Source organism: Nannospalax galili, unplaced genomic scaffold, assembly GCF_000622305.1.
Source record: "Nannospalax galili isolate Female #2095 unplaced genomic scaffold, S.galili_v1.0 scaffold5, whole genome shotgun sequence".
Classification (NCBI taxonomy): Eukaryota; Metazoa; Chordata; class Mammalia; order Rodentia; family Spalacidae; genus Nannospalax; species Nannospalax galili.
In genome coordinates this window covers 323,921-344,717 of record NW_008353126.1, presented here as the reverse complement: position 1 = coordinate 344,717, position 20,797 = coordinate 323,921, and the positions used below count along the sequence as shown (strand labels likewise).

Here is a 20,797-nt window from a genome sequence, read left to right as displayed (position 1 = left end):
TGGCTCTGTGCAGGGAACAAGTGTCCTTTCTCCTTTTCTCCACATTGGATCAGTGATCACATTAGCTGTTATGATCTACAAGAAGTCAGCAGTTCAGCTTTTTGAAAAGCATCCATGTCTTTATATACTGACATTTGGTTTTGTGTCAGCTAAAATCACTAATAAGCTTGTGGTAAGCACCTCAGTTTTTACCTGTTTTGTTTTAAATGTTCATCTTATTTTGGTTTTTGAATGTGATTTTCATTCTGTGGCTTCCTAAGTAATCCAAGAGTTTGCTATAAAAATCTCTTCACATCAACATAAGAGCTATTTTTATTCCCTTGAAACTACAATTTGAGTTTGCCTGAAGTTCTTTCAGCTTTCTATCATTCTGTCCTCTGTTTAATTTGGTTGGTTGGTTTTACTGCACTCTTCAGTCTCAGCCTGAACACTCACACTGAATACACCCGTGAACATTTTTCATGGGCTTAGTTGACACGATCTCTTCCCTTTCTCACACAACTTTGTTCTGGGTTTTTTAGTTGTACAGAGCCAACTATTGCTAAATCAGTCTTGAAACTTCCTATGTGAGCTTAATACTGATTTACTAAATTGCTAACAGTTGTTCTAATATGAAAATTTCTATATATCATTGGTTTTTATTCTACTCTTAGGTTGCACACATGACAAAAAGTGAAATGCATTTGCATGACACAGCATTCATAGGTCCAGCGCTTTTGTTTCTGGACCAGTATTTTAACAGCTTCATTGATGAATATATTGTTCTTTGGATTGCCTTGGTAGGTATTATGCTTGTCTTGTTTCATAATTCGTAAGCTACTTGTTTTCTTGTTTGAATGAACCTATCCTAAGAGACTATAGAATGGTAATAATGACTAGAAATGGAGGAAATCCACATTTATAATGTGTTGCAAGTTCTTTATGATTTCATGTTTTAGGGTCTGCATGTGTGTTATTCTTATTAGTCCTACTTGTATTAATACTCAATAATTCCAAATTTCTGATTGTGTATAACAGAAATTCTGAGTACACTCTAGGGGTCCACAGTCTGTCTACTATAAGCCCAGCCACTTATAATAAGCTGTTTACCTGCTTTTATTCTGTAGTGGCAGAGGTTAAGCAATTGTGAAAGACAGTACAGCTCACAAAGCTGGAAATAATGGACTGGGGATGTAGCTTAGTAGTACAGTGCTTGCTTTGAGTACATGAGGCCCTGTGTTCAATCACTAGCACCATATTAAAAAAATTGAGCAGGAATGGTGACACATGCCTGTGGTCCCAGCACTTGGGAGGTAGAAACAGGAGGATCAGAAGTTGAAGATCATCCTTAGCTACAGAGTGAGTTAGAGTGAGTTTAAGGTCACCCTGGACTACGTGAGTCCTTGTATCAAAAAGTAAATAAAATAATAATAAAAAGCTTGAAATATTTACTCTCTAAGGAGGAATTTGTTGATCCTTACCATAAAGAAGCAACCATGAGGCAATTGATTTACTCAGTTGTATGGAGCTGAAGGTGAATTTGAAGAGCTTTGAAAACAGAAGCCATCCTTCTGCCCTTTCAGCTTAGGGAGGCCTGAGCAGGTGCTAAGAATCTAATCAGCCATCTCTTCTCTTTTCAGGTCTTCTCTTTCTTTGATTTGATTCGCTACTGTGTCAGTGTTTGCAATCAGATTGCATCTCACCTGCATATACATGTTTTCAGAATCAAGGTCTCTACAGCTCACTCTAATCATCACTAATGATGTAGCTGGTATTCTATAAGCTCTGTTTTCTGCAGGAAAGAATCCGAACATATTAAGGAGAATGGGGGTGGATAAGAACAAATAATTTATAATAATCAATGTTACATAACTTCCATTCTTCATTATTGGTAACACTCCCTAACTATCCTGTGTGAGAATGGGAATTTTTCAAGTCCCATCCTGTAAACGGAACATGTCAAACAGGGTTTGGCCCAAGAAAGCATGCAGGGAAAAAATGCCATGTGTTTGTGATTATCCTGGATTCAGAGTAAGACTGTCAGAGGAGCACATCCCCAGCCGTGGTGATTTCTGGTGTAAAATATTTGCAGGCCAAAAGATGGTTGCTTTATAGTTTTAACAAATCATCATCTTTTAGTAACATCCTTGTTTGTCTTCTCAAACTTTCTTTCACAAGGAGCTCAGCTTGTGACAGATACATCCCACTAGCTTGTGAGGTGAAAGTGGTGATAAAGACTTTAAATTTGGGTGGAAAGGTTTCATGTCTCTACATTGTTGAGGAAGTGATTTTATTATTGATCAAGAAATGGTGTTTCTCACAGGCTTGGGAAATCCTGTTAGCATGCAGAATAATGTGGTAACTTTGTCAATCCATTTTATTTTTTTAAATAAATATATGATCTAAAAGCCAGCCTTTTTCTCAGTTTTATTTAGAGGAAAGATAAACTACATCTTAAATGTCATTTTTTACAATTTAAGCAAAATTTATTCCTGATTTTTAATAAATAAGGAAATTCGATCAACTGTGTTATCATGATATGCCTGTGACGTTCCTATCTTACAGAAACTACTGGACCCTTTAAAAAGTGGAGCTGTGTTCATTTTCCCTTTTGTGGGTTCTTTGTGTGGCAGTCATTCCCCTTGTCATTATCTGTCTTTGGAAGCTGAGATCTTTCCCCCACATTTTCCGTTCTTGCCTGGATCTGTGTGGGGGGCAGTCACTCCTTTGCTGGCACTCTCCTTTTCAATACTGATACTATAGTTTGAAATAGGAGCTAAATGTTCTTTGTGAATTACATCTGTTTCCATTGCATACAGATGTTCTGTTGCTGTAATATAAAGAGGATCACAACAAAAATGCTTAAGGGCAAAATTAGGTACCTTACAATTAAATTGTATTTATACCTTATTCTATAATCAGGAATAAACAGTGGTTGTAATGCCGTGTCAGACAGCCAGAACCATGCTTTCTCAAACTTTTAACGATCATTTCATTGTAGATCTGTATCAACAATGACAGTTATCCTTTTAATGTCATTGCTAACCTGTAGCAGGTGAGTATGTCTGACTTTGTTTGCTAGCAGTTTTACCATTTGAGATAGAGACTAGAGATATGACTCACTTGTCTAGCATACCCAAGGTTACAGTTTCAATTCCCGCATCAAAATGAGTTTGTATATATTCTTTTGGGGCTGAGCATATAGCTCAGTTGATGGGGTGATTACTTTAACGTGACCTGCATCCCTGGTTTGATCCCCAGCACTCACATACCCCATGACTCATTTAAAATCAGGAATCCCAGTGCTTGAAAGAGAACAAGAAGTTCAGGGTTGTCTTTGATGACCTAGTAAGCTTGAGGCCAACCTGGGATATGTGAGAGTCTCTCAGGAAAAAGAGGGGGCGGGGGGGAAGGATATAAAAGATCAAGAACAAAGCAGAAAAACAGAACAGATAACCCCCTTTAGTAAATTATATCTGTTGTTTTGTTATTTCAGCAGACACAGCGGGTGTTCATTGCTAAGGCTGGACAGGAGAAGTAGCATACCAGTTATCAAACAGTATTGCTGTACTCCAGAATGGAATGTAGGTATAGATCTGAAGTCTAGCCAATGTTTTCTACATCATACCAAAGCTATAAACTAAGGTGCTGAAGACTTAATTGAAATAAATACATGTATTCTGGAAACTTTTTCAGCATAAAGGGAATCTGGAAAGCACTCAAGTATATTAGTGTATGCATCCTTCAGCCCTAGGTCATAAGCATCATCAGATCAATGGTCCCTTTGTAGAAAACCTCAGCTGGCCCTTATTATTGTGTTCATTTACCTAGTGGAATATCAAAATCAACCAAAGATGTGCTGCTTTTGGAAAACATATTTCCAGCTTTTATTTTTCAGTCTGGATTGAGGTCCCACAGTAGCTCAGGCTGGTTTGAACTCTCAGTTCTCCTGCCTCAGCCTCCTGAATGCTGGACTTACAGGCTACACCACAACAGGCTCCAGATCCTATCTTTAAAGACAACTTAAAGGATAGAATCTGGATTTTCATAAGCTTCACAGGATTCTAAGGTTCTTGATCTGAAACTTTTCAAGGTATAAGTGATTTAGCAAATACTTCTATAAAACTAAAAGTAATGATTCTTAGAAGCTGTGAAGAATTGCAGTTAGGTGTGGAATGTGGGCAGTGGAACAAATACTACCTGCAGTAGGTATGTGGGTTCCCCAAATCAGATTGCATCACTTTAACTTCAGTTTGGCAGCCCCTGCCTCTTATCACACCCTCTGTATCACTTGTATTCTTTATATCAAGTTTGGAAACCTGAAGGCCACATTAAAAAAAATAAAATAAAATTTAAAGGTAGAATTCAAGATGTCTCTAAAAATGTTTCCCATCTCTTGCAGTGTTTATACAGAAACTGTTTAATGGAGGTGTCTAGAAAGAGGAGCGCCTAGGTGACCACTAAATACTTTGGACTCTTAAGATTTTTTTTTTCCTCCCAAAGGAAAAAAATGTCAATGGAAGGATCACCTTTAGCTAGAAAATCAAGCTGGACTTACCAGATAAGTAGTTCAGGTTGGATCTAAGACTGAAGGTCAAGGACTAGGTGGACTATGGGCAGTCTGGTTTGTTTATAAAGGCCCCAGAATGGTCTTCAGGGGCTACTGTTGGCTAGAATTTCTCCCTTCAAGCTACCTTATGCTACAGCTGCCTCCTCCCAAGCAGCCTCTGCTGTCAGGATTCTGGAGAGCACACCTGACTCATACAGTGTTTCTGTATGTTATAGCTACTCTGACCAAGATCTGTTACCCTTCCTACTAGACATGGAGCTGCTGAACCCTATTCCAAGACCAGGTCCTCCCCTGTTCCGTTTATTCCCATATGCATTGCTTCCTGTACTGACAAACGTAAAACAAGATTGTCATCTTTATTCTCATCCTCACATGTCAGACTACCATTTTGTACATGGGCCATTGGGCCACAACAGCTTTCCCTGTTGAGGATTTTATAACAGTAGTTCCCAGGAGATGGAGTTGCAAAAACTTGAACCAAGTACCTACAACACCTGTACTACTGTCTCCCACTGTGTCATCTCTGCCAAAATTTAGCTTTGAGTACAGTTCTGTGAGATTGGGGGTAAGAGCCCTCAAAGTCCTGAGAGGTCCTGACACCCACAATCCCAAACTCAAACACCAGTTTGAAGTAGGACCAGGTTACCAGGACTCAGAAAGAAGCCGTGGATTCCAGAGACTGAGAACTTCACTGAGAACTTCCTGCCGTACTGGCAGGGCCCAAATTCCAAACTGGTCTATAGTTCTAGACAGTCCTGCACACCACAGCTTTTACTTCACAGTCTTTTCCCTTGATTTCTTCTGTTTCTTCTGTTCTTCATATTCAAGTATTTTTTGTTGGAAATAGCCTGTGGGTTCAAACACAGTTGTTAGAGGCACCGAATTTTTCAGGCAGTCTGATGAACTCAGGAGTAAGCCTAAGAAATTCTCTGAGCAGGCTGGGGTCTACTCTGTTGAATTACATGTCTGTAATCCTAGCAGTTAGGAAGGTGAGGCTATGCAATGAGACCCCACCTCAAAAGAACAGAAAGACCCCACACTACCATCCACAGACTGCCAGGGTCCCAAAGCCCTCAGAGTATTCGGTTCTGCCCATAAAGAGGCCTATAAAGAAGAATTAGCTCTAGAATTTAAAAAGACAATAGGTCTGGTGAGCAGACCTATTTTTATGAAATGCTAGCCCTGAAGCAGGTTCTTGGGTTTCAGGCTACGTCCAATCCCACTGGTACAAGTTCTGTGGGCCTCTGGAGAGAGACACTCCCAACCTCTTGATCTAAAAAGAGACCCTCTCTGGAACGAGATGGTGGGGGCTATCTGTACCTGCAGGAGGATTCCTGCTCTTCTCTGCTTCCTGAATGAACAGGGAGAAGAGCTGCGTCTTCACAAACTTCTTCACAAATCGGCGGTTGGTCTTGGAGGTGAGAGCCTTACAGAAGGACCGTTCTTGGAAGTGTCCTTGCCCACTGGCCTCCCGTTTGATATAGGAAGCATAGTGACCCACAGTTTTGACAAAAAACTGCACAAAGGGACCTGAAACATGCTCGTTGATTTGTTCTGAAGCTGCGGGAAACATAGAACACCATTTCAAGGTAATACAGGGACAAAATTACCCCAATTCACCTCTAATTATGGTTTCCTTTTCACCCCAAAGCTCTCAGAAAATAGACTGGAATGGGAGCCTGAGCCTGGGAAGATGGGTCACACCTGTAATCCTAACTTTTAGGAGGGGTCTAAGGCAGGAGGATTGCAACAAGTTTGAGGCCAGCCTGGGCTGCAATGTGAACCTATGTCTTGAAGAAAAGAAAAGAACTTAAAACCTGGAGCCTGGGTATGGATTCTCTGCCATTGCCTAGGAAAAACAAAATCTCATATTTAGATCTAGGCCTCTGGCCCAGGCTGCTGAACAAGTTCATTGTAGTTCTAGAAGGGAATGGTTAGGAATCATGACTTCAAGCTCCCTGGAGAAGCCCAAAAGAGGAGCCTAGAACTTACTGTTTAACTCATCGATCCCCGGACCAAGTGAATGTAAGATGTTATCCTGAAGTTTTGGTGGTAGGATATCTTTTTCATCACCAACCTAGGAGAGGACAGAGTTGGGTCAAGGTCAAGCAGTCTGGTCAGGAGGTGTAAGTGAGAGGATGCCCGGAGAGCATGAGGGATGCATGAAGTCACCTACTCAAATCACCATACAGAGACAACAGTTGTATCTTTGCCTTCAGTTTGAACCTTAATGTGAGCAAGAAATTTTCTCAGCCTCTGTGGACTTAGTTACTCAGAAGACACTGTCACTGATAGCCTCAGAGGCATCTGGGTCTTTGCCCATGGCTCCTCATGAAGGGAGGGGATAGTAGCATAAATTCTCCCTCAAAATATTGGCTGAGATCAGGAGCATCATGACATTAGAAAGGTTGAGTTGGTGGTAGGTCTCCAGGTGAACCCAGACACTTACCGACAATAAGAAAGTTCCTTTGCAAAGATTCACCAACAGGACCTGCAGTAAACACAGAATGTCTTTATCTCTTTATAGACCTCAGAGCACCTAACAGTTCCATTTCTGCCCAGGGCTGTCCTTTCTGCCCAGGTAGCAGCAACATCAGCATACTTGATGCCCGTTTCCTGCCTGGCATTTTCATTTCTCTGGAAATTCTCATTTTTCTCTGGAAATCAGAGTTCCCTTCCTGGAAAATGGGGTGTGTGTGTAGAAAGGGAGCAGAAGAAAGGGCCAAAGTAGAAGGAAAGTACCACAGGGGGAAACTGTAGTCACTCAGTAATAAAGCACCAATCATACCAAGCATGGTAGGCACATGTTTAACCCCAGAACTCTGGAAAATTGAACTGAGGCAGGCAGGAGGATTGCCTTGAATTCTAGGCCCAGACTGAGCTACACAGAGATGCTGTCTCAAAAAAAGAAAAAAAAAATTACTGATCATGGGAATTATAGTAATTGCTTCCCAACACATCATGAACATGCACTCACATAAGTACTCAATTTGCAGATGAGATAAACCTAAAGTTCCTAGAGGTCACAGTGCTGAGAAATAGCAAACCAGTTTCCACGGCTGCCTTTGGAATTTCATTCCCCTCTCCAACTCTCCTTGAGCATCCTGTCCTCTAGTCAGTTCAAGGACAGAGGCAGTTGAGTTTTGATCTTGCCAGGCTTGCAACAACTCTATGCACAATTGCCCAGGGCTCTATTCAAAGCTCACACAGATTGCTTGGAAGTGGAAGTGATTAGAGCACATGCTTAACATGCTGCAGACCCTGGGTTCACTTCATTAAAAAGTCCCTGGTAACAGATGGTTGATGGTACATGCCTTTAATACCAGCATTTCTCTCAGGAGGTAGAGGCAGGCAGATCTCTGTGAGATTGAGACCAGCCTGGTCTATATAGTTCCTGGCCAGCTGGGGCTACTGGGAGACCCAGTGTAAAACAAAAAATTCCAATAGCCTTGGGCCTTCTTGCAGGAAACTCCACAAGAGAACATGAGCCCAGGGTCAACAGGAAGAAGAAAGGAAGCAAGGACACTACATAAGCAGAGGTTGCAAGTAAGACAAGCACAGGACTGAGTTCCCAACCAGTTCCACCATGGCCTGTGGATCTTGCAGTCTAGCTCACAAACTACAAACAGGCAGGCTGCTGCTGACTCCTTGGTATTTTTAAATACTTGGACCAGTTCCAATATTTAAATTAGAATATTTTAAATAAGATTAGGATTTTGGCTTCTGAAAACTCATGAGCTCTAACATGGTTTGGTTTTGAGACAGGGTCTTATGTAGCCCAGGCTCGCCTCAAATTCCTGGCTTTCCTACCTCCACCTCCTGTGTGCTGAGATTATAGGTAAGAGTTACCACACCTAATCTGTACTGTTTTTAAATACCAACATTCAACTACTCTTTAGACAGGGTCACCAGAGTACTAGAGTTGCTTAAATCCTGGGCATTTGAGGCCTGTCTGGGACTTGACACTAGGGTGAAGGATCCCTACATATTCCCTCCTTCCAAATATAAGGAAAGAGAGAACCTGGGAAGTTTGGCAGAAAACAGTGTGCACTGTAATTATCCATCATCAGGGAAGAAAAGCTGAACTAGTCCAGGCTTGAAACTACTTGTATACATAGGCTCAGATGCCTTCATGCAAGGAAAGCTGTTCATTTGGGGCACTTGGAGAAGTGTACATGTCAAGTTTGGTTTTTGGGTGTTTTTTTTTTTTTAGGTTGTGAGGTGGTTCCCAGAAGTCTCTTCTATATTGGACTTATTATCTATGTAGTAAGAGCTTACGTGGAAAGTCAGAGAACCCCACCCTCCAACACACACAACCTAACACACCCAACACACACACACACACACACACACACACACACACACACACAGAGGCCATATGGGCTTCTGCTGTTTCCCAGAGCAACTGCAGAGGACTGAAATAAGGCAACGCTGTTGGAGAGCAAGAGACAGAGCCTCACTGATCCTCATTTGTCTTCCTGCCTGCCTGTCAGGGGAAGAGTTCTAGCTTCCGAGGAGGGAAGTTTCATAACTTCTGGGGTTGTGACATTTTAAGTTTTATTGCTAAACCTGGGGCTAATACTCTGCCCCAGTTAGTCATGTGGCTAAGGGTGGCTTAAAGGGCATGTGCACTCAGTACAAAGGAAGGAGAGAGCTACTAGAGCAGAGGGAACAGCTTGCTTCTCCTTCCCCGCAGCACCTTCCACTGAAGGACTTTGGGGCTTTTCTGTGCTGGGTTTCACTGTGGCCTCATCTAAGCAACTGGGTTCTCTGGACCTCACTTATCTCTTGTGTAAAAGGGGAAATCCTCCCACTAGGGGTAGCTCCAGGCCTCTTTACTAGCTTGCATCAAGATGCCTCAATAGGTAATCCTGTCTCTGCACTGTGAGTCAGGGCTGACATTCCCAAGCAGTCGTCCCGTTTCCGATATAGTAACATGCTATCCTTGGGTCAGAGCACATGTTTTGAGTTCTTTTTCCAACTTTAGGGATAGACATGTGATTGCGTCCATTTTTACAACAGAACCTTCTGCTGTATCAGGGTCATTACCAAGAAATAAGCAACAAATTCAAAAGGGATTTGAATCTATATCCTCATCTAACTGAGCTCCAAGCTAGTCAGAAAGATGGTGCTTGCTGCAAATATCTGCATTTTTGAGACCCATAGTTTACAAAACAGCTTGCTCCTCAGGAATGTGAATGGATTCCAGCGGGGTGTGTATTGTCCAGAGCAGCTGTGGTCATTCATCTGCAAAATAGGACACCCAAGAGACTGCTCCATAGGACTAGTCACTACCAGACATTCTCATGATCCTTGAATAAGCAGCATCTTGCCTCCTAAGCCCACAGAGGAATCATGTAAGAGAGTCAACACTTATGAAATGAGCTATGTGTCAGGTGCCACATAAGTCTAGGACCTTACACACATCATTTCCCCAAGTCTCTAGCAAACTAAACACCGTTATCCCCATTTTACTGGTGAGGAAGTTCAGGCTTAAAGAGATTAACTTTTCCCAAATCCCACAACTGCTAGTAACAGAGTGGGGATCCAAATCCAGGTGTGCCTGGTTCTACACCATGCACTCTCCTTACTGCGGCATACCTCTTCCATGGGGCTGTCCATAACCTCCTGCTGGAAGCGCATTTGGACTCCAACCATAAAAGGGGTGGGGCAGCAGACGGTGGCCAGAAGGCTTTCAGGGACAACAGGGATGTAGGTGTGTGCCCAGCTGAAGGGGTAGAGCAGGGCGGCTGCAGCATGTATACACTGAGACAGTGTGCTGGAACAGTACAGAGAATGAGTCAGCAATGCCCCTGTACCCTCACACCCCCTCACAGCCCAGCACCTACAACAGCTCCTGCCAGGGCGGCCTGTGCTGGGCAAAAAGGCAAGTGTGGGAGCCATGATGGTCACAGAGCTTGTAGCTACTTGTTGCTAGGAGGGGAAGGGCAGAAGCCAGAGGAGTTAAGGCTCCACTCTCCAGGGTGGGGCCCTCTTTGATCTATATTCCTAGCTATTCCTCTCAAGTCATTACTGGCTAAAAATAAAAGAAGTTCAGAAAAGGAAAAGAAGGAAAGGATTCCTTCATTTAAACAAAAGTGACTGTGCCTCTACTCTCGAGCTCAAAATTGTGCAAAGGACACAGATAGCCCCTGCTTTGAAGAAACTTGGTGTAGTACAGAAGGAAGCCAGTCAACACCAGGCCTTGGTGAAGATGAAGAGCCTTTTCTTCTTGGGTCTATCCACCTTCATCTCCAGCTTTGACCTCCCATGGCTTCCTGTGGCCACTTGAGGTTACTGAAAGCTACCAGGTTGGTGCAGAGGTAGCTTGGGAAATTCCTATGTTCCAGGAACCACTATTCAGAGATTCCTCCATGGAAAGTCCCACAGAGAGGTGGCTCTTCTAGACTTTGTAATAAAGCACTTCTCATATCATTACTGTCCAAATCATAACTCAGCCACACACACACACACACACACACACACACACACACACACGCATACACACACACACACGCATACACACACACACACACACACACACACACACACAGCCCAACTCTCTAGCTTCTCAGTTCTCCACTGGTTTTCATAGCTTTTCATTTCTCCAACGAAACTGCCCCAAATCCAAGGCCAATAAAAACACAGATGCGGAAACTAGGTATCAAGCTAGCACTTCCTGAGTCAGAAAGTCTGTCTCTGAGTGCCTAGCTAAAGCTTGGCTGACTGGAAGTCCCCTCCCAGCCCCAGCCTCCAGGATCTGAAAACACTATGTAGGAAGGAAGTGGGGAGTGGTAATATTTCCTGGAGAAAGTTTGCTCCTGGGAGGTAGATCTCCAGCCTCCATTTCCCAAACACCAATTGGATGGGAAAGACTAGGCCAAGCCTGAGCCCTAGTCACCACAGAAACTTCTTGTTTCCATACAGGCCTGGAAGTGGAAGAGCCACCCCCCCCCCCAAAACACACACACACACACACAAGGATTAGCCTATGATTACTTCATTTTTTGGTCATTGCTGATGTTCTTAAAATTCTGAATACACAGACCCCAATCTCTACCCATGCTTCCTTTCCTCTGAAACCCATGACATGTGCCTGACCCTTTGACCTCTGTTGTTTCCCTAACTTCTTTTTCTTCTTCCCTTAAAGATCAGGACCAGGATTCAGCTCAAAATCATTGCTTCTTGCTGGGCATGATGGTACACACCTTTAATCACAGCATTCATGTAGGCAGGCAGATCTCTGTGAGTTCAGGCCAGCCAGAGCTACATAGTGAGACCCTGTCTCAAAAAATAATAATTTCTCACTCTCCAAGATATGAACAGAAGGTCAATCTATTGTTTTTGACAAACTTTTTTCTTCTCTGACTGCCATGTGTCCCCATGTCTTTTTAAGACTTGAAGCCCCTCACAGGTAGGAACGAAAGCATGACCGCACCCTGTTTTCATTGTACATGGGGGTATGCTCAGCTGTGAGCTGACTGAGACTCACAGCTCATCCTCACCAGTCTGCACCTGGCAGGATGCTAGGTACCTACCACTGTGCATCATCACCTTTAATCATCACCACAACCAGGTGAGGCTAGTCCAATCATTTCCATTCTACAGATAAGGAAATCTTGATTTCAAGAAGTTAAAAAGCAGGTCTAAGGGGGAACTTAATAGCTAAAGTGGAAGAACAGGATTTGAAACTCATTCTGCTGATTTCTGTGCTTAAAACCAATACATAATCTTGTGTCTCCTTAAGGGCAGACACCAAGTCCTCTTGCTATCTTCCCAATGCTTGGCATTTGGCAAACAGCTGACACGCAATAAATGCTTGTTGAATTAGTGAATAAATAGATAGATGAGCTTACCCTCCACATCATTATATGCCTTCCTGTCCTGTTCTCCACCCTCATCCCAACCTGGCCTTGAAAAGGTAAAATCATGCCCACATTAACCCTGACTGGCCCTGCCTGAGTTTCAGCAGGAACACTCCATATCTTTCCCAGAATTTAGTAGGAGCCCTCTTCAAACCAGGCAGCAATGAAGTTTGGAGACAGGCAGGGGAGTGAGAGTAGCTGTTTCTCTAGGTCTAAAGTACAGATCTGGGAACTGGAATCAGGAGGGTGTTTACATGGATCCTATAGTCTGACTGCCTTTGAGAATCTCTTGTGTGTTCCCATGAACCCAGGGATGCAGGCCAGGGTGGTCAGTCAGTGGATGAACTTACCTGAGATCTTCTGCTAGGAAGATAATTTTTCTTTCCAGCACTGCAGAGGCAAAGATCTGAATAATCTGTTCAAATTGGAGACAGCGCAACAGGGTGCTAAAATCCACATGTTCAAGGTGGGAGTCCAGGGGCCGTGTCAGTGAGATGAACTGTAGGAAAACCAGACAGGAAGGTCCTCAGTGCAAAATCACAGACCTTGGAATGCTGGACCAGGCCTACCCCATGCTCCTCACAGGACAGATCTGCTCCTGGCTCATCTGCCAGGCTAAAATCCTACTAGTGGCTTCCTTCTGCTCTGAATACCTCATGGTGGAATCTTCAGCTTGGCCCAAAAGGTCTAGCCTGGAGCAGAAATCCCTCCTGTCAAAAGCCTCTGGTGGGTCTCCCCTGCACTGCCCTCCTCTAGTCATTCTAATCCTCTTTCAGGTCTCAGAGGCCCACTTCCATCACCATAAGACTTCCTCATCTTTTTCCCATGCCACACTGCTTTTCCTTCATTGCAACTGCCCAGCCTTTCACTGTAAACTCACTGGTGTGTTTGCTCACTTAGTTGGTGTCCCTTCCTCACAAAACCTTTAGCCCATGAGGTCAGGGGCCATTTTCATTTTGGTTACCACTGTGCACCCAGAAAATGCATAGTTCAACACAGAATAAAGCCTTCAGTACTTATTTTGCCAGTAACTGGAAATTTCTAGCAACTCCTCATCTCCTGTGGGAAAGCCAAGGTCTGAGGTGCACATGGGACTCTCCAAAGTTCCAGCAATTAGACTGGAATTCTTGTAACTTAGAATTATTGTTAGAACTTAGTGACTTAGAGCAAAAGCATTTCATTAGACATGGACAGAGACTAAGGGGTGGGGATGGATGATAACAAGTAGGACAGAAGGAGACCATAAAGTGGGGATACAGGACACATAAAGAATACAGGGAAGATGTAAGAGCAAGTGAAAATTTGGGAGCTAGGGACAAACTTAACATCAAAACCCTCAACTTATATGATGTACTGATCACAGACAAAATCCAGTGGGCTGAAGAGTAATTAGGTCCTGTTGCACATCAGGTTAGAAAATTCAGCAAATTTGGGTTGATTTTCAGCTCTGCCAATATTTCTAATGCTTAGCTCAGTTTCCCTAACTATAACCTGGTGAATGGAGGAACAGTGATGAGCGGTGCCACAGAAGCCTGCCCTCTCCAGCCATGAGTATCACCCACTTGCTAACTTACCTCTGTGCCTGAGTCAGGGATGAAGCTCTTAAGGGTCACAGTCTTTCCAGGCGCAGGGAAGGCTGCTTCTCGGAGGCCTTGCATGAATGGGTAGATGACAGCCACAGAGATCTGATGTCTCTTCTCTACTTCATCCAGGATCTGCAGAGGAAGGGCCACAGGAAGCAAGGCTTAGAAGGATGCTACTGAGTACCCCAAGGCTCTCACACTGGTCCTGATTATTCTCAAGGAATCTTCCAGGTCCCTCCACCAACTGGCTCTCTTCTGCTTTATAATCTATTATTTCCTGCTTTGTCCAAGCCTTCTTCTCACTTTCATATGCCTTCCTTTTCCTAACACTAACATAAAACTACAACCCCAGTAAGTCATCCTCCGTGTAGGCACTGCCTGGAGTGGGAGCCTAGGAGCCTCACTTTCTGGGTATCACTCTCACTGGAGTGTTCTGAGGGTCAGAGGCTGCCACCAGTCCTCAGCATACTTAAACAGAGAGATAAACACAATCCAAGAAAAAGCTGGTGTGTTTCTCCCCTTCACCCAGCGTCCTCTGGCCACACAAGACAGGCCATGTCCATTCTCAGGGACTCTACTTTCGCCTTAACTCTAGCCCCAGCAGCACAAGACCTCAACTTCTCTTTGACTCAAAGGAGTCAGGTCAAGTTTGAGGTCAAGTACTGCAGAACAGTTTCCTTCAGACTTCCGTGATGCTCTGCCTTTTATGAAGAGCTTCTTAGGTCAGCTCATCTGAGCCTCACACTCACTTGGAGGATAAGAAGGTGAGTGATCATTAGATCCATTTAACAGATGAGAAAACCCAAACTTAGAAGACAACTTGAAGCTCTTCCCCTGTTGAGCTTTAACTGATTTTTTACTTGACTGGTAGGAACAATGACTCTCTGTAGGGGAATAGTCTTCTACATTGCCTTGAAATTAGGTTGAGTCCAAATCCTTCCCTGCCTCAGTCTTCCCACATATCCTCAATGCTGGCTGTACTTTCTCGAAAGCACTCCACTAAGGACTCAAGTTGCTAGGCAAGGCAGGCAGCCAGGCTGAGCCAGAAAGCTGAACAGGCCTGCCTAACAAGCCCTAAGGAATCTTCTCCTCCCCTTACCTTGGAGAACAAGCCAAAGCAGCCGATGCAGCTGATGATGCAGTATACTATGGGAAGACGAGGGCCAGGGCCGGCGGGCTAGGGAGGGACAAGAGTTTCCTTCAGGGCTGCAGTATCTTCAAAAGCTTCTCACACCTGGGGCTAATGGGGCAAAAGGTAGAGTGCTGGGGACTGGGGGTTGATGGGCTGACTGTACAGAGGTTCTATTCATGGTAAGGACAGCAGGAAGGTCTAAATGGTCACCAACATCAAAAGAAGATGGTCTCACTATTCATAGCAGCCAAACTATGCAGTTATCCTAGGTATCCCTTAACAGATCAATGGATAAAGAAAATGTGGTATATATACACAATGCAGTATTAGCCATTAAGAAGGAGATATGGTGCTGACATGGTGGTGCAAGCCTTTAGTCCTAGTAAGTACGAGACAGAGGCAGGCGGATCTCTGTGAGTTCAAGGCCAGCCTTGTCTACATATCGAGTACCAGGCCAGCTCAAAAAAAGAAAAAAAAAAAAAAATGGATGAAATTATGACATGGAGGAAATGGTTAGAACTAGCAATCATTGTGTTAAACAAAAGAAGCCAGGCATCGAATGACAAATTCACATTCTCATATGTGGAATCTAAATTTTACAAAAAAAGAAAAAAAGACATAAACAATGGCATGTAAGTAGAAAGGTGACTATTTGCTGAGAAGAAGGGGACTAGTGCAGTGGGGGAGTGAATATAATCAGAGTTCATGCTAAACGTGCATGAAAATGTCATAATAAAACCTACTATTTCATACAATTAACAGAGATGAAGAAGAGGAGGAGGGAGAGGTTGAGGAAGAGAGGGGGAGGAGGAAAAGGAGGGAGAGGGAAAAGAGGAGGAAGGGGGGAAGGAGTAGGAGGGAAAGGAGGAAGAGGGGGAGGAGGAGCAGGAGGAGGAGGAGGAGGGAGGCAGCTTTCAGAGGCCAGGAACTCAAAGGTAAACATTTCAGCCTCGTGGCCAACATGAGCTGAAAGTCAATGTGAGCAAACACAAGTGTATCTTAGACATGAGATGACTAGAGAGGTGAGCACTGTAAAGACCCCTTAGAGAATCCTCCTGAGATCCAAGAATTGAACCTAGGACCTCAAATCCTAGACTCCATATGGGAGGCTCCAGGGGCCAAGGCAAGCAGGCCTTGCTGGAGAAGATAAGGAGAAAGGAGTCCGTTGGATTCCCTTACAGTGTATAGAGCTGTTGAGCTGTGGAGACCATAAGCCACAGCCTGGGGACAATAGTCCTCGGGGTAGGAGAGGAGGAGCAGCATGTTTAGGTCCTTATGTGATTCCAGAAGGGCACTAACATGGCTGCAGGAGCTAAGCTATACTCTCCCTACAACCACCATTGCACACAGCATGAGTTTCTGCAGCTGAGGCCTGAGCAAGTCCAGCTGTGGAGACGAACAGGCTGTAGAAGTGGGGAGGGGATTCTGAGCAGCACAGACCAAGAGGCGCCTGCAGTATCCAATCTTTCTGCTCCCATCCACATTGGTCAGGACGAATGAGAAGGTCTCCCTAAGAAAGAACAACAAATGGTATGCATTTAAAGCTCACTAGACTCTAAAACAAGGAATGAAGTTGGCATCAGAGGAGTGGAAAGGAGGGCAAAGGGGAACTGCTGATTAATCATAAGCATAATCACTCCAGTAACTTATTAAGTGCTCAGTAGTGCCAAGTCCTAACTGTCTCACTTCATTTGATTCTCTGTATCGTATTGGCGAGGGAGGTTTGATTAGTTCTCCCAGTTTAAGATGAAGGAAGTGAGGCTCTGAGAGAGTATTTCTCAACCAAAATTGTAACACAATCAACTTCCAGTGTTCACAAGGTACGGACCTTTCCTATATTGCCTTTGTAGAGGCCATAGACTTTCTGTTTGGTCAGGCTTCTGCCAGTGCAGTCAGAAATGACTACTGCTCCTAGGGCAGGTGAGGTTCTCAGTGGTCTTTGGATAAAGGTCAAGTCACAGCTCAGATCTTTGGCCTTAAGGACCCCTAAGCAAGTTGTTTCCTCAGGAGGAACTCAAATCACACACCAGGTGAAGAAGCCACAGAAGCCACACACATGCCTCACCCTCCCAATCTGATACCCCCACCCCCAGGCTGAGTGGTTACCTGGGATATTCAGTGTGTGGTGCCCACTCATTCCCATCTGGAAAGCAGAACAAAGGGATGGCTTTGAGAAGTCTCTCCTCCTCCTCCTGCTGACCCCGGAGCAGGTTCTCCCGCTACAAGGAAAAGACAAAGGGGCAAAAGGAGAGGTCAGAGGACTGGCAGGCTCTTTTGAAGCTTTATAGCCATTTGAGGATAAGCTTTCCCACTGGCATGAGGTGCAAACGGTGCCTTCGGTTGGTAGTCCACACAATCTGCATTCTAGGTCTAGCTGGAATGACCCCAAAGATGAAACAATTTGTTCTGGGCCACATCAACTTGACCTTGTGTTGGACGTCAGTATCGTGAGGATTTACATATTCAAAGAAGATCAGAAAGGCCCAAGCCAGCCCAGTCCCCTGAGAGAGTGACATCAGAGACACCACATCAGAGAAGAGAAGCAGCCTGCCCAGTCACTACACCTGCAACCAGAGGGGTTAACAAGAACAGAGCCCTGCAGCCACCACGTCACCCAGCACAAGATGAGGCAAGAAAGACTCTGAAGCTTGGGGAGTCAGATCTTTGGGCTGTCCTGGCCTGCTTGGCCCTCTCCCACACAACCTGGAAGGGTATGCCTTCTTAGGAATCCTGGAATAAGCTGACCTTTTCTGAAGAGAAAGGTAACCGAGGTGGCATTTGGAAGAACTAGGAGGCCCTTTAAGTACAAGCCTGGCATCCCTGATACAGACATTCAGTCCTTCCCTCACAAAACAGTCAAACCTAGATTCTGTGGGCGATAACAGAAAACAGGTTAGGCTAAGAAGGAAACAAGCACCAAGCTCAGATGTCATGCCCTGGCAGGGTGGCAGGGAGTATAACCCTACCACTACTTTTCAAATACCCTCTGTCTTCCGGCCTCCATCCTCAGTCCCCCACCCCTCAGTCCTTACCTTGGGAAACTGGTAGGTGATTGTGGGCCCGTAGCCATCTCCTGAATACTTTTTCTTTAAAGAAACAACAAGGAGGTACTCAAAGAAGTGCTGGCTCCCAGTAAAACTGTGTAGAGACTGGTCCTGGATCCTTTCTGGTTCTGTTACAGCTTCCCCAGAATTGTTCTGTGAAGGTCCTGAAATTGAGATGCAAGAGTCCCTTCAGTATCTCATCCATCCATTCTGTGGCATCTGTGTGAATCTGGGTAAGTTCCACACCTCAATACTGCCTTGCCAGCGATGAGATACCTGGAACCTGACCAGCATCACCAGTCACTGGGCAGGACCACAGCCAAGTGGGCAATTTCCACACCTGACCTGGGAAACTTGAAACCATGGGGAGCCACAGGGAGGAAAGAAACTACTAATGTAGAAGCCAAGGAATTGTACTGTGGAGGCTCCTGGAAGCCCAATGCCAGATACTGTACAGTCTGCCTACCAGAGCAGTTCTGGGACAGTATTTCCTGAGCTCTGAGTAAACCTGTACTAAACTGTCGGTACAGCTTGTGACTATTACCACACCAAGACCTCCCAGCAGACATGACTGACTCTGCAGACCAACAGGGGAATCCTCCTGGCCTGATCACATGGGGGACCATGTGGAGGTCTGCATGTAAAAGAAAAAGAGGGAGGAGCACCTCCAAGAGGAAACAGCCCATTTAAGAAGATCACCCTAAAAAAGGAAGTAGACAGTCTAGTCCTGACCTGCTCGAAGTTGAGGCAAGCGATTTCGAATAAGCCTGAGGGCTCGGCCTATCCCTTCTCTTTCCATCGTTCTGTGTTTTCCGGACATGAGTGCTCTCCTTTCCCCTTCAGCCTGGTCAGAAAGCTGGATAAAGAACCTTCTGCTTTGGTCTCCAGTTACAACTCTATTTAGTAGACCCACACGCTGTCTCCAAAATGGGGAGAGCAGTTTCCATCCTGTGCACCTTGTGGTTGTGCTAGAAGGATATGACGGGACCTAGGAGGCAGCTTAATGTGGGTACTGACACAGACAGCATCCTGGCATTGCAGCTCAGCTCTTGGCTCCTCCCAACAGCCCCAGGGTGTGGTGAGAGAAAAGGTCATGAGCAAACATCTCAAGGCCCTGCTGCTTCTGTGCTAAGGGGTTTGAATTCCGGGTCTGCAGAGCATGCGGGTGCAGGGAGTTTATTTACAACCTCAGGCACTGAAGAATGCCTGAAAGCATCCTACTGAGGGCACTGGAACTTCGTGGTCTCAGAACAGGGAACTTATATCCCATATCCTTGATGGCTCACTATTCACTTCTCAACTTGGTCAAAAGCTGCAAACTGCCACCAGGCCACCTGCTGAGTTCTAGAACCTCCAGGACTTCAGGATCTCAACCAAGATCACAGGACCAACCAAACACTCTGCAGCCAAGATGCCACTGCTTTGCCTTTGTTAAGATAAGTAAACTTGGATCAATAATTATCTAAATGGATTAATACTTCTAGCAAGAGAGGGAGTCCTAGAAATCAATATAGCAAAGCCTATCTCTGAGGGTAATTACAGAATAGCTACAATGGCGATACCCTTACCCCTGCAACATGTCCTGGGCTAAGGCAGAGAGTTCTCTCACCGGGACTGTTCCAGGGCTCCAGAGGATTCCCTCTTTCCAAAAGGGAAACACTGACTCAGGAAATTGTCCCCAGCCTAGAGCAGGGGACTCATTGCATCAGCAGCAGTGGTAGTAGAAAGCATCTGGGTGAACTCCATCCTGCCCCCCCAACTCCTGCTCAACATTTCTCCCTGCTGTGCTGGGTCTACAAGCTGAATTGTGGGTCCAGTGCTGTGTCAAAGATTGAAAAAGGGGTTAGAGGAGGAAGTAGCCATCAATATCCTAGGATTCTCACAGAAAGTCCTGAATAGGGAAATGCACAGGGCAAGAGGAAGAACTTTTGCCAGGAAGTTGCTCAAAGGGGAGGGAAGAGGCAAAAGGATCTTGTGCACATTCTGCTACTCCTGCAAAGAATTAATAGCCTCTGGAAGGGAGTGGGGTGGTTTGATACGGAGGCTGCTGCCCTGCTCCCAAGAGCTCTAGACTGAACTTTTGTGGCACTAGTAAAAGCCAGAGATCAGAGGCCCAGCCTTGACTCCCAGGGAAGCCCCAATCATAGTAAATAGCATGGCAGGAAAGCTGGATTAGTGAGGAGGATGAACCAGGATACCCAAGCAATCACACATCCTATTGCAACTTGTACAGACTTGTTGCACAATCCTCACTGGCTGTCTCAGAACAGATACCTGTCTCATTCAGAAGAGGAAACTGAGGCATGGAATAATCAAAGCTATTTAAAACGAACAGGATCTATGGAAGGTGGGGACTAGGAAAGCTCCAAGTCTAGGCTCTGGCTTCTGAGTATATTCCATAGTAAACATCCCACAAAGTTTGCAAAGACCTTTGAGAACTAGAATCATCTTCCTGATCATCCAGAACCTCAGGAAATGTCTTTTCCTAAATCCTTGGGCAGCATTTTCAGACCATTTCCTTCCTGTTTCATCAGGAGGAACAAGGGAACAGCAAACTCAGAAATCCTTGGCAAAAAAAAAAAAAAAAAAACCAAACTTTTGGGCTAAGGCCAAAAAAACCTAAC

General features: G+C 44.8%; 2 protein-coding genes across 3 annotated transcripts in view; one reads left to right on the top strand and one right to left on the bottom strand.

Annotated features, from left to right (window-relative positions):
- The window catches only part of Cept1 (choline/ethanolamine phosphotransferase 1), a 45,295-nt gene extending 42,789 nt beyond the window's left edge, over positions 1 to 2,506 (top strand). Inside the window, exons 7-9 of one of the 2 annotated variants that reach the window (XM_008850343.3) lie at positions 14 to 172; positions 654 to 779; positions 1,620 to 2,506. In XM_008850343.3, coding sequence (XP_008848565.1) covers positions 14 to 172; positions 654 to 779; positions 1,620 to 1,739 — 405 coding nt within the window. In that variant the 3' untranslated portion in view covers positions 1,740 to 2,506. The remainder of the gene's footprint in view (positions 1 to 13; positions 173 to 653; positions 780 to 1,619) is intronic. The other variant, XM_029554650.1, reaches the window with a different exon arrangement.
- The window catches only part of Dennd2d (DENN domain containing 2D), a 20,922-nt gene continuing 2,044 nt past the window's right edge, over positions 1,920 to 20,797 (bottom strand). The window contains exons 2-12 of the mRNA XM_008850342.3: positions 18,162 to 18,337; positions 17,236 to 17,348; positions 16,570 to 16,639; positions 15,097 to 15,174; positions 13,989 to 14,129; positions 12,765 to 12,913; positions 10,151 to 10,328; positions 6,999 to 7,040; positions 6,542 to 6,626; positions 5,870 to 6,109; positions 1,920 to 5,397 (exon numbers count right to left, since the gene is read on the bottom strand). Coding sequence (XP_008848564.1) covers positions 5,321 to 5,397; positions 5,870 to 6,109; positions 6,542 to 6,626; positions 6,999 to 7,040; positions 10,151 to 10,328; positions 12,765 to 12,913; positions 13,989 to 14,129; positions 15,097 to 15,174; positions 16,570 to 16,639; positions 17,236 to 17,348; positions 18,162 to 18,337 — 1,349 coding nt within the window. The 3' untranslated portion in view covers positions 1,920 to 5,320. The remainder of the gene's footprint in view (positions 5,398 to 5,869; positions 6,110 to 6,541; positions 6,627 to 6,998; positions 7,041 to 10,150; positions 10,329 to 12,764; positions 12,914 to 13,988; positions 14,130 to 15,096; positions 15,175 to 16,569; positions 16,640 to 17,235; positions 17,349 to 18,161; positions 18,338 to 20,797) is intronic.